Raw genomic sequence first — 13,953 nt, forward strand, 5'->3', positions numbered from 1 at the left:
CTGAGGAATGCTTCCAGCACCTTGTTGAATCTATGCCACCAAGAATTGAGGCAGTTCTGAAAGCAAAAGGGGGTCCAACCCGTTACTAGCATGGGGTACCTAATAAAGTGGCCGGTGAGTGTACATGTCAAGGTATGTGTATGAATCATTTACTAATGATGATAACAATACAAAAAATATATGACTTTACAAGGGGTGCCTGAAGGTACCTATCTGGGTTCTATACTATACACAATCTACACAAATTATTTACCCAGTTTACTTAAAAAAGCAGATCTATCTATGTATGTACTGTAGATGGCTCCCAGTGTATTTAGCAGCTGCAACATCAAATTAATTAAAAGCTTAGTTAGGTAAGGACCTAACGGTCACTGTTTAATAAACCATTTCAAACAAGTCAATTCTGAATGTAACTAAAACAAAACCAATGGTGCTCAGCTTAAAATCACAAATAAAGACCAATCCAGTTCTAGACCTGATGGTAGATGTTAATCCAGTGTTGCAGGTGGAAGAAGCAAAATTATTAGGAACTATTTCAGACAACACATTATCTTGGAAGAAATACGTGGACCTTATCATAAAAAAGGGGCTTGGGCTGTCTATTATCAGAAGATGTACCGGACTAACAGGTAATTCCAGAAAACAAACAACTGAAGCTCTAGTGTTATCACATTTGGACTAATGCCCAAATATAATAGCAAGGTGGCCAAAACTCCTCTACAAGAACCTCTAATTTATTAATGATGAACATAATTTTCATGCCAAACATATAACAGCAGGGAAATTAATTTAATCAAAAGCACAAACAAATAGTGTTAAGATAATGCTCACGTACAGAGCAATGCATGCAATACACTAGAGGAAGTGAAAACCCAAAAAGTTTAATTCAGATTTAATCCATATTTTATATGAAATAAAATACTTTGAAACAGGTTGTAGACACTTAAGAGTGTCTACAATGCTTGATCACATGTTTTTAAACCTGGAAGATTTTTTAAAAAGCCCAATTTAAGTAGACCTCTGGGGCCAGAAAAGGTTTCAACTGTGTCCAAATCACTGACATGCTATTCCTGTTTCATCCACAGAGGCTAATTCTTTTTAGTGACCCAATCCTTTGTGAAAGATTCAGCCTGATTTACCAAAGGAGAACCGTTTTCAACAGAGACTGCTGAATCATCCACAGAAAAAAAAAAATGTGTTGTATTTTTTTATCATTTAAAAACGCAGCCAACATAAAGAAAAACAGATTCACCTTTTTTTCTATAGATTAAATTGAAATGAAAGCCTTTTTATCCATTCGATACTCACAAAGAGAGTGGCACAGTTGAAACAAGCACAGCCATGGAAGCAGAATCAGCAGCAGTACATGGAAAGTGGCTCCCCCTCCGGCTCTAAGCATCATATCAAAGTTGAACACACGCAGCAGGTCTCTTCGGCATCCCAGAACTGTTAAATGGTAAGGGATAATAAGCTATATTATTTTATTTATCTGTTAAGAATAACCTTAAAATTATATTTAAAAAATGCATATCCTATTAACTACTGCACTGATAGCACTTCGTATAGGTGCACCACCCCTTAAAAAATACCCTCAACCTTCACCTTGTGTGATAAATTGAGTTCTCATTGCAGCATGCAAAAGCTGTATGCCTACCTGCTCTGGCTCTTCCTTACTGACACAGAATCCAGGGTGGCAGAGGATGAAAGGTGGAGGGACTCTGACAAAAGCAGCTGTGCTGCATCGCTCTCCTCCATTCCAGACAGGGTCTTTTTCTAGCCTCCCACCGGCACTGCTGCACTCTTGGCTGCATCCAGTTGTGCACATCCTCATCATCTCTTACCCCTCCTCTTTCTTTCTCTCCCTCCTCAGAGTCTTCCCCATCCCCTCTCTTCCTCTTCCTCTTAGAAATCCAGCCACTCATCATCACAGGCTGTAAAAACCATCCTCTGAATTCACTCTCCCTCCTGCCTAAACCAGAGCAGCAAACGGCTAGCTGTGCTTCACATTTCTGTATGCATGTGTGAAGATAGCAAGACATACGTTGGAGAAAATTAACATATTCTGTATTTTTAATGAAACAAAGAAAAAGTGGTGGATGTGCAAATTCCAGCCTTTCGCGATGTTATAAACCCTATTATAGAAACCTGTAAAGATCATCTTTATGTGGCGTATGTATGAAGGGAGACTTGGTTGTTAGGCAACGACTGAATGAAACTGCTATGGATCTACAAAACATGGTGACTAATGCTGGCCTATTTAGCCTATACTAACTTTGCAGTACAATTGCCTTGTAGTGCATCTACAAACAGTGAATTATTCAATTATTTTTGATGATTATGGTTTTACAGTAACATTAAAATCCCAAAAAACCGTAAAGCTGAATGTACTATGGATGTTTTGTTATGTCCATCAGGTGGAGACTGCTGACTTATTTGCCCAGTGGACTGTCACTGACACACAAACTGCCATTGTTAATGACCCTGGCTGCCCACAAAGAGCTGGATGTGTCTCACATATCAATGAACATTGAGTGGAAAGACAAAGTGTGGTAGAAAAAGGCACAAAGAAAAGGGCTAAAAGCAGCCTTTAAAGGTACAGTTGGATTTAAAGCTTCCAGGAAAGTGATTGGTTTCCAACATGACTGATCATGTTCTTTAAGTTAAGTCCCCCTGGAGAAACAACCCAGAGATTTCCTGTCTGATTTGGGAAATTTGCAGGGCTGGTTTTTAACAAGCCAAAATCCTTTTTATCAGATTAAAGTAAATCCCACCTTGAAATCAAGTTTCCAGTCTGGAGGGAGAGTGGACTGCTTGAGTTCCTGCATGAAGTTTTCACATTTGGTGATGGGAAGTGATGACATGTGGCACAATCGGGCAATTCCTACTTTCTTCAGCTACCAAGCTATAGAGAGATGCTAATTTCATTCTCCATTAGAACTTGGCACCTGCCCAGACTACCAAAACCTGCTAAAATATTCAGGGTATCTGTGCTACAAAGGACAGAAAATTGGCATGACCCAAACCCCATGGAGAGTCTATAGGTTTTGTCAAGAAGATGAGAGATATCAGAGCCATTGATGCTTTTGAGGCAGCCTGGGCTTGGTCAGTAGTACAGGAGTGCCACAATATGATTTCCTCTGCCATCCTACATTTAAAGACACATATCATGCTTTTTAACCAATCCTTTTTCAATCTAAATAATAATGATATGGGCTAAATAATAATGATGTAGTCTAATAGGTTATTATGGTTTTATTTTACTCATTTTTAAGATTCCTTTTTGACAGAAGTTGTGCATCCAAACTGACAAAAAAGTCAATGAAGAGGAAACATAAAAAAGAGAGATAAAGATTAATTTCTTTATTTGACATGTTTAATTTTCTTTTGTCATTTAAAGAGCAAAATAAAACAATCTTCTTCATTTTGCCCAATGAATTGTAATCTCTTCAGAAACCTGCTCTGCACAGATCCACCTTTGCACTTCTACTCTAAGGATTACAGTCGGAATCCATCAAGGATGATGCATTCGAGTCTTACAGTATACTTTAAGATTAAGTTAAATCATAAAATATATTTCACTGCAAAAAGGAAGTTAAATGATTTAGTAAATAATATTCTGTATTTGAATAAAACATTTTTGAAATAAAAGAATTGTTGGAAATACCTCAAGCATCACTTCACTAAAACAAAACTGCTTGTTTACATTTGGTTTTATGGCATTCTATTAAGTTTTACTAAAAAAGATGTGAAAGATATATTTGACTTAAAAATCAATTGACACGGTGACATTCACTAATTGGGTATAGCGCCTTTGGGCTCTGCTGCTGCGTCCCTGACCATTGTGGCAGAGGCGTAGCCAGAAATGTTTTATAGGGGTGGCCAGACAATAACCAATGTATAACCAGAACCTCAGGGTCAATCTACACTGTTCCAACAGGAAAATTAACGTGCAAAACATCCATATTTTCTAAATAAGGACTAAGTATACTTTCCTAAAGCCTTTGCTAACATATAGACGCATATATTTAAACATCTGTAATTTCTAGATAAAAGGTATAATGGATAAAACTCAGTTTTGAGTTCCTGGGTGTAAATCTTTTCCATTGTCTTTACTTACTGTTCTTACTGTACTGCTGCCTCTTGGCCAGGTCTCCCTCGAAAAAGAGATTTCATCTCAAGGGACTTCCTGGTAAAATAAAGGTAAAATAAAATAAAATAAACTTACCTAGTTGTATCAATAAACATTCTGCAAACAATTAATATGAACAAGCACTAATATCTACATACATTCCAAGTTGGAAAAATACAGTTGGATTTTCCAATTATATTTTTACTTCAACTTTGTTATTTAGTGAACGAGCTGTCTTTGAATGCACCACAATGTTGTTTACCGTGGCCATTAAACGTCTTCTGTGCGAGACGGCGGAGAACTTTACGGCTGCGCTCGATTTAAATAAACATCGGATTGTTTGATGCTCTTCTATCCTGGTGATCGTTTCTGTCAAAGAAAGTAAGACTGAAAACGGTGTAAATTATTAAATCGGTATTTGTTCCACATGCTTTCACAGTTAATATTTTCTTATATATATATATATATATATATATATATATATATATATATATATATATATATATATATATATATATATATATATATATATNTATATATGTATATATGTTGTCTTGAATCGTGAACTGTAACGCGTGGTGCAATGAAGGGGGCTGTGGGGCTGTGGTTTGCTAAAACTAGTGCGCTCTTATTAGAAACATTGTGGTATGTGTTTGATCTGCTCTGATCAGTTGCCTGTTTTTTCAGATGAAGCTGATCTGCTGCTGCGGGGTTTTTCTCCTCCTCATCCTCGCTCCCAGCTCCTGCAAAGGAGGAAACATCTTGGTCCTCCCTATCGAGGGCAGCCACTGGATAAACATGGAGTTTTTAATAAAGTCTCTGCACTCCAGAGGACACAACCTGACTGTTATGCGCCCCAGCAACAGCTGGTACATCAGAGAGAAATCATCCTATTACAGCACCTTCACAGTTCCTGTTAAGAGGAGCTTTTATCAGGAGTTCATCACCAAAATCATATTTGACATCATCCAGTTTGAGCGGGGAGCTTTACCTCTGACCAGCTTCTTTGGTGCTTCGTTTGGCATGTTCAGCACAGCCCTGGAGATTCACAGGGCTGTGAGTGAATTTGTTTCAGCCATGCTGGACGATGCAGAGTTGATCAAAACCCTGAACAACACCAAGTTTGATGTGGTTCTAACTGACCCATGCTGGGGTAGTGGAGCCATTTTGGCCAAATATTTAAACCTCCCTTTAGTCTTTAATGTTCGCTGGATAATATCTGAAGAAGGTCATTTTGGCATTGCTCCTTCTCCATTATCATATGTTCCCATCACAGGATCTGGAAACACTGATAAGATGACCTTCTTTCAGAGAGTTAAAAACAACCTTTTATATTCTATCGTCCGAATGAACGATCTGTCGATCACTAAGCGAGTATACCAGCCCCTTTGTGAGAAATATCTTGGACCCGATTGTGATTTTGATATTTTGAAGATAAATGCTGATATTTGGCTGATGAGAACCGACTTTGTGTTCGATTACCCTCGTCCCACAATGCCCAATGTTGTGTACATAGGAGGGTTCCAGTGCAAACCTGCAGAGTCCCTCCCTGTCTCTATGGAGGAGTTTGTGCAGAGTTCTGGAGATCATGGAGTCATAATCATGTCTTTAGGGACTTTTGTGCCTGAGCTTCCAGAAGATCTGGTAAATGAGATTGCTGCAGCTTTTTCTAAGCTCCCGCAGAAAGTCATCTGGAGCTATAAAGGCAACAAACCGTCCACTCTGGGTAACAACACTTTAGTTGTCGACTGGATGCCACAAAAAGACCTCTTAGGACACCCTAAAGTAAAGCTTTTTGTGGCTCATGGAGGAACAAACGGACTCATAGAAGCCATTTATCATGGTGTCCCAGTAGTGGGTTTACCCTTGTTTTTTGATCAATATGACAATCTGCTCCGCCTGGAAGTAAAAGGAGCGGCTAAAATTCTTACGCTGAGTACAGTAGACAAAGATGACAACTTCCTGAAAGCGATACAGGAAGTCCTGAATGAACCTTCCTACAGGCTGAACATGCAGAGACTCTCCAGGCTGCACAGAGATCCGCCGATGAAGCCGATTGAAACCGCCATCTTCTGGATGGAGTTTGTAATGAGACACAAAGGTGCTGCTCACCTGAAAGCTCAATCCTACAGAATGCCCTGGTATATCTACCACTCTGTAGACGTAGTCCTCTTCCTGTCAGCAGCAGTGCTGCTCATGCTCACAGCTACCGTCATGTTTATCAGGTGTTTATGGAAAGCTGTCTGTAGACGTAAAGTTAAAGCTGACTAAGTCTTTACTCTATGTAGAGGTAGCGTTCCAATAACTATTTTTTTTTTTATAATTTTTTACACTTTACAAGCATTATTTCATGCTTATACTCATAAACTCTACTGCAACCTGGTTTTGGTCATATATTGGTAAATAAGAAAATGTACCTTTTTAAAGTTGCTTATTGTAATCTAAAATGCCACACACTGAATCTGTATTTATTTCATGGAAGTTATTAATTATTTTGTCCAATAAACATGTTTAGCTATTTATATAATACATCCTAAGCTGCTTTTTTTATTTGTTTTTAAAACAAACTGCATTGACCATCTGTAGCTCAATAGTAATCAAAAAATGTTAGCACAGAAAAATATATTTTACTATCTACTTATTTAGTCATTATGTGCAGGTTATGAATGTCACCCATCACATTTTAATTTGGGCAGTGCTTATTCTTTTTTCTTTTGCATTAGAAATGTATTTAATAAAACTATACCAGATTAACATTGAGATGCAAATGCAAGGTTTTCCCCAAGCTTTTTACCATTTTTTCACATTACAACCCCAGATGTACATTTATTTCAAATGCATTTAAATTGATATGTCAACACAAAGTAATACATGATTATGAAGTAGAGGAAAAATTACAAAAAATTTGGAGCTAATTAGAGTAAAGGCCTGATTATATTTCTGCTAAAACCACAGAACAAGGGAAGGTGGAGCTACATTTTTGTCAGAGAGCAGGGATACAGATTGACAGCCAAAGTCAGATTCAATCTGTGAAAATATCCATTTTAGTAAGTCAAAACAGAGTGAAAATATTACTAATAAATCATAATTTATGATTGTTTTATAAGAGGACAAAACAATCTTTTCCAGCAAGCCTGGTCTAATTATTCACTGGGCTGCCATAAAATAAGTTTTGCACCCAATCATTTAAGTGACAACAGATTACCTTATCTTAAAACAGCTACTACACCTTTGCTCGAGTGAAGGAAATGCTCCAAAGTCAAAGTTGAAGTAATCAGCTGAGCTTTTTTAAATAGGGGATTTTCTTTTAACTGGCTTTAAAAGCTCAGCTGGCTTTAGCTGTCCTGCATTGTACGGTAAGCAGTGAATCCGAATGATGATCAGTTAATCAGAACCAATTGGGTTGTAATAAATCTGGTTGAATGCACTGTATTCGTTCCAGATTGTATCCTATATAATCATATGCACCTATTTGTAAAGTACTTTAAGAAGAAACATTGTGCTGTATTATTAAACTGCATGTGCTCCTAGTTTTTCTAGCTATTGGATGGAACGCATTTCACCAATGATCACATAAATCTCACTGATACAGAATAATTAAATAATCAAAAAGAAATTCTTGTGGCATGTTAAACTAATGCATATGAATATGGTTGCTCGTCCCTTTCATTTATTACTGGATGCTACAAATATGCCCATCTTTTTCCACTGAAATTTTTCCCTTTTTTTGTAAAATATTCACAATCTCGCTAAATTAAGGCGCGTCCTGCAGTTTTATCCGCCACTAACTGTGTTGAACTCTTGCACAGTTGTGCAATCATTGCTGCACTTCTTTTCTCGGACACTAGGTGTCGCCATGGAACGCAGTATTATCGCTCCTCAGCAGGAACTGGTGCAAAGATCCTAAACTTTCTCCCACTTTTGTGTTATCTGCTGTTCTTCTTTCGTTGCATTTTCACGTTTCATTGACTTGTTGGACCGAACGGATATTTTAAAACAAATCTCTTAAAACAGATTACCTTCCTAAATTCGACAGGAGTCTGTTAATTGTCACATCCCTGGGTCTGTTAGTGCTTTTGCTGTCACACACAGGGTTATGCTTTCTAGAAAGTGACTGGAATAAAGACTTAAATAAGTCTTCCTTATGTATTTAACGAGAATTTTGATGTAGCACACTGGTAACAACTTGATCCGGACAAACAAGACTAAATGTAAGTATTATATCTATTTATCTTATATTTGTATATACTGCATAGAACCAGGAAAACATTATCGAGCATGTGCAGATCCCCTTCCTGCCTAACAGCCATGCATGTTAGAACTGATCCATGCGGTGCCAAACCCAGTTATGTGTCTACATGTGTTTCCACACCTGGTCACTGCTGAAGAAGTCCCAAGCAATGGCCTAAATATCTGGAAGCAGAGATTGCAGTTGCTTATGTATGGAAACAAATCGCTACCATATTTATAAAGCATTTTCAGAAATGCTTTTTCATTTTAAGAATGTGGCTGCATTGTTTGACTCCTAAATGAAATTAGTAATCAATAATCCTGTTTGCATTTTCTTTTTCTTCTTCAACATTGCTCATCATTTTACTTAATTAAAATGAAAAAGACATTTGAGATTTATCTTTCAAAATGTACCCCAGCAAATACATACCAAAATTCAATTTGAAATGTAAAATTTGAAAATGAAAAAGCATTTCCAGAAATGCTTTTTCATTTTAAGAATGTGGCTGCATTGTTTGACTCATAAATTAAATTAGTAATCAATCATCCGATTTGCATTTGTATTTTCTTCTTTAAGACTGCACAATTTATGCCATAATCAAATAGAAAAAACGGCGGATATTGCTTTTTTGTTTTTATGGTCTGCTTGCAAAGTACTGTCCGTAACTCGAAAATGAAAAAGCATTCTGAGCGGCGGGCGCAGCAGAGTGACGTCAGCAGCCGCTCTTCCTCAGGTCCTTGCTGACCGGAACACTAAAGTTATAAAAAAACAAAACAAGAAACAAGTAATCTAGCCTGTCTTCCTCAGGCTAACTTTAAGTTACAAAAAAGTGTATATGTAGTTTTTTAACTAAGAGAATTAGAGTAATTACCTTGCTTCTTTGATAATTATACTTGTTTATTTGCTCATCAATGTCTTACCCTATTCATGACAAAAGCTGATAAATATGAGACAGTAAACCATTTTCTATAACCTTAAGTAAAACGTTAGATTTCACCTATTTTTAAAATGATATCATGAAACTAGAAAATCTCGTCATGGGTTAAGATGGGATTTAAACCAAGTCTCTACCACTTAAGACCAGCTGCTATGGAATGTAAGCACCATGTGAAGGCTGAATGCAAAGTTTAGGCTCAGTTACATTTAGTAACGGTTGTGAATTACCTTCTGTTTAAACTCAGAAGCTCTGTTATAGTGCTTGCATGCAAACCTCAACATTTCTATAAATATAATTGTGAAAAACAGACTAGGATTTACAGCTTCTTCAAGTCAGATGATCAGATGCAGAGATCACCTATTAATGATCGATTAATAATAAAGTTACTTTGTTTCTTTACATAAAAAAAAAACCATAAACCCTGGTTAGCTGGACCCTGACCACTGCTGGCAGCTCTGCGCTGTTGCAAAAAGAAACTGTTTGCCATCCTTTTGTTTGAATATCATAGCAGACACCTTAGAATTGAGTTCATGGAGTTAAAGAAAAGGCCACATTCACCTATCTAGATTAAATCCAACATAAAAAAAATTAATAAAAAATATCTGATCAGTTATCATACTATGGTTTGTTGCCTAACAACAGCTAAGTTGACCTTAGACTGTTTAAAGTGTATATATCTCATTCAATGATGGATCCAACCCAGAAGTTACTTGCCAGGGTTTCCACACTGAACTGAAGAATCATTTGATATATCTCAAATTAAGCTGATAATAGGGGTCAAATTAACACTGTGCTACTTCAATGAAGCAAAGAGTAATGCAGTATATACTAGCTAACAGGTTCTTTTTATTTTTAATTTTATTTATATGTCCCATGTTCTCATTTCAGATGAATGCAGTATATTGCTGCGGGGCATTGCTCTTGCTCGTCCTCCTTCCCTGCAGTTGTGAGGGTGGCAACATCTTGGTCTTTCCTACTGAAGGAAGCCACTGGATAAACATGGAAATCCTTCTGCAAGCTCTTCACTCCAAAGGACACAATGTCACTATTTTATATCCCAGCAAAAGCTGGTACATCAAGGAGAACTCCATACATTATAGCACAATATCAGTCCCACTGGAAAAGAGCTTAATAGATAAGGAGTTTTTTAAAAAAATCTTTAATGAGTTCATCAAATTTGAGCGGGGGGACTTATCTTTCATCAGTTTTCTCTACATCAATCTAGGCATTCTTGACAAAATTATTGAAATTCACACTTCTATTAGCGCATTTGTTTCAACCCTGCTGGATGACACAGAGCTGATGAGGAAATTAAATGAGACCAAGTTTGATCTGGTTCTAACTGACCCATGCTGGGGTAATGGAGCTATTTTGGCCAAATATATGAACCTCCCTTTAGTTTATAATGTTCGCTGGTTAATGCCAGAAGAAGCTCATTTCGCCATTGCACCTTCCCCCTTATCCTACATTCCAACCACAGGATCTGGCAACACTGATATAATGACATTTTTTCAGAGAGTTAAAAACACCATTCTTCATTTAATGACATATATGCAAAGCAGGCAGATCATTAAGGGAGTATACCAGCCCCTTTGTGAAAAATACCTCGGACCTGATTGTGACTTTGATATGATAAGGAATGATGCTGATATTTGGCTGATGAGAAGCGACTTTGTGTTCGATTACCCTCGTCCCACAATGCCTAATGTTGTCTACATGGGAGGGTTCCACTGTAAACCTGCAGAGCCACTTCCTGACTATATGGAGGAGTTTGTGCAGAGTTCTGGAGATCATGGAGTCATAATTATGTCCCTCTCAACATTCGTGGAAGAACTTCCAGAAGATCTGGTAAATGAGATTGCTGCAGCTTTTTCTAAGCTCCCACAGAAAGTCATCTGGAGCTATAAAGGCACTAAACCGTCCACTCTGGGTAACAACACTTTAGTTGTCGACTGGATGCCACAAAAAGACCTCTTAGGACATCCTAAAGTAAAGCTTTTTGTGGCTCATGGAGGAACAAATGGAGTCCAGGAGGCGCTGTGTCATGGAGTTCCATTGGTGGGTTTCCCAATGGTTTTTGATCAATATGACAATCTGCTCCGTCTGAAAGTAAAAGGAGCGGCTAAAATTCTTACGCTGAGTACAGTAGATAAAGATGACAACTTCCTGAAAGCTATACAGGAAGTCCTGAATGAACCTTCCTACAGGCTGAACATGCAGAGACTCTCCAGGCTGCACAGAGATCAGCCGATGAAGCCCATTGAAACCGCCATCTTCTGGATGGAGTTTGTAATGAGACACAAAGGTGCTGCTCACCTGAAAGCTCAATCCTACAGAATGCCCTGGTATATCTACCACTCTGTAGACGTAGTCCTCTTCCTGACAGCAGCAGTGCTGCTCATGCTCACAGCTACTGTCATGTTTATCAGGTGTTTATGGAAAGCTGTCTGTAGACGTAAAGTTAAAGCTGACTAAGGAGTAAGGAAATGTATGTATAAAGATGTTGCCTATAGGTAAAGCTCACCATAAAGGAATATTTTGAACTTTGTAATTCAAATTTGGCTTTTGTTCTAATAATATTTAAACACACTAATTATTTTTGATTTTTTTTTTCTCACTTATATTGTAAATAGAAATACCCTTCAATCAAGTGAGGATCCTTTTGTTAATGTTCAATTTAAAAACTTTCAAATCTGCAAATCATGCATGTTTTTAAAGGGATTGCCATACACAGTTATACAAGTTATCAATGCAACAGTTATCAATGCAAACTGTGAAATATGTGGTAAATTTGTGCATTATGTGTTTAATCTCAATACGGTCACTAATGTACAACCATACTCAGCAAATAAAACATGTTCCAATGAGACTGATGTGCTTTATGGGGATCGGTTGACCTTTTGTCAGCCTCAAGAGCGGTTTGCAGTCGAAGCAACCAAGAAGACAGTAAGCTTCTGTGAATAAAAAAAAAAAAAAAATAAGAAAAGGCAAAAAAAACTCTTCCTTCTGATCAGAGGTTGGTTTCTACCTCAAGAAATTTTCAAGATTGTTGCTGTCTTATTTACATGCGCAGGTAGATGGTTTACTTTAAAAGTACAAAATGCTTTAAGCTTGCAGAACACATCATTATATGAAGTACAACATGTTCATTGAAATGGTTATCCTGGAATCCTTTTTAATAGGCAGCAATTTAATTCTAAGCAAACTTAGGTTCAAAGTTAATTATGCTGGAGTTCAAATAATGAAGAATTTTTGGTATTTTGGGCAAAATAAACAGATAAACTCATTAAACACTAGTCACATTAAATAGTCTTCTCCAGTTACTGTTTGCCTTTTAGCAATAAATACACAAAAAAAATGTAAAGCTGTGTAAATGTAAGTCACTGAGACTTTAAAAGTTAAGTTACTGGTATTCTTACAATGTAAAGTTTTCCTTCCACTTGCTTACAAACATGAATTAAGAAAATTGCTTCCTCATAATTTTCAATTAGACAATTCTTTAGTTAGCATAAGGATGATAAAAGCAATCCTTAAACAGAGTTATAAGAGCTTTAAAGTGATGTCACTGGCACAGTGCCTAGACGAGCTCACGAGAGGCCAGACAGGATGTTGCTTCCATTTCCTTTGAAATTTCAGGGCCTCCAATGTAAGTGATAATTACACTGAGCTAACAAGTGCTCTACATATTTGCCCCCGTAGTGCTACAGTTGCATTCATTTGGATAAATATGAAATGCAACTGAAAAAGCTGATTGAAATGTCATTTTGAAGCCCAGCAGGCAGGTAGACTTACTTTCAACTTGTAAAGAGAGATACATCGATAAAATATTCGGTCCTGTCAATGAGTAGGCTTTGTTCTTTGCATAGGGGTTATCAGTATTTTATGGCAATCACGGGGGTAAAGGGCAGGAGCTGTTTATGATGAGATTTTATGGTCGTTCTGAACAATACTCCCTGTAAGTTAGAAAATAAAAAGAGCCTACATGGAAATAGAAAATGGTCATTTTAAATAAGCTTAAACATTTCAATTCTTTACACAAATCTGGACAAATATACACAAATGAATGAAAAAATGATCCATAACAATAGTTAGATAAGATGATAATAGTAGCTGGTTTTAAAAATCCATTTGAGGGATCTAAATAGTGAGTTTACCCAATTTTGTCAGTTAGTTTGTCATTAGGTTGTGCCTACAAAATACAGAATGACATATTAGACAATAAGGAAACACCTAAAGTTATGCAAGAAGCAGTAACTAAAGGATCCACCCTACCAGCTGAACATGCAGTGACTCTCCAAACTGCGCCTAAAGCTAATAAAGCATTCAGCTCAATACTGCTCTCCTCTGGATAGATTATATCACAACACAAAAGGTAAAAGCTCAGTCCTCGGCCTGTTTAATCTACAGTAGCACACCTCACACCGCCTCCAGAACCCTCCGCTCCACCACCTCCACCCACCGACTGCACCAGCCAAGAGTCAAGCTCTGCACAATGGGAGATAGGGCCTCCCAGGCAATTGCCCCACAACTCTGGAATGGCCTCCCAGAGTCCCTTAGGGTCCCACAGAGTGTGGAGGCGTTCAAGAAAGGCCTCAAGACATTTTTTTTTTAAAAAGCCTTTAAACATTAGTTAGTATTTTATCTGTGTGGTTTTAT

At 37.4% G+C, this 13,953-nt stretch overlaps 1 protein-coding gene and 2 pseudogenes across 1 annotated transcript in view; 2 read left to right on the forward strand and 1 right to left on the reverse strand.

Moving 5' to 3' along the window:
- Positions 1-1,815, reverse strand: part of LOC107095606 (neuronal acetylcholine receptor subunit alpha-5-like) — a 10,971-nt gene extending 9,156 nt beyond the window's left edge. The window contains exons 1-2 of the mRNA XM_015391768.1: positions 1,655-1,815; positions 1,309-1,446 (exon numbers count right to left, since the gene is read on the reverse strand). Coding sequence (XP_015247254.1) covers positions 1,309-1,402 — 94 coding nt within the window. The 5' untranslated portion in view covers positions 1,403-1,446; positions 1,655-1,815. The remainder of the gene's footprint in view (positions 1-1,308; positions 1,447-1,654) is intronic.
- A 2,680-nt stretch (positions 1,816-4,495) lies between these two features.
- Positions 4,496-6,596, forward strand: LOC107095269 (annotated as a pseudogene).
- Positions 6,597-8,013: 1,417 nt separating this feature from the next.
- On the forward strand, positions 8,014-12,156 carry LOC107095096 (annotated as a pseudogene).
- The last annotated feature ends 1,797 nt before the right edge of the window (positions 12,157-13,953 follow it).

Source organism: Cyprinodon variegatus, unplaced genomic scaffold (assembly GCF_000732505.1).
Source record: "Cyprinodon variegatus isolate N-32 unplaced genomic scaffold, C_variegatus-1.0 Scaffold22, whole genome shotgun sequence".
In the NCBI taxonomy this organism is placed as follows: Eukaryota; Metazoa; Chordata; class Actinopteri; order Cyprinodontiformes; family Cyprinodontidae; genus Cyprinodon; species Cyprinodon variegatus.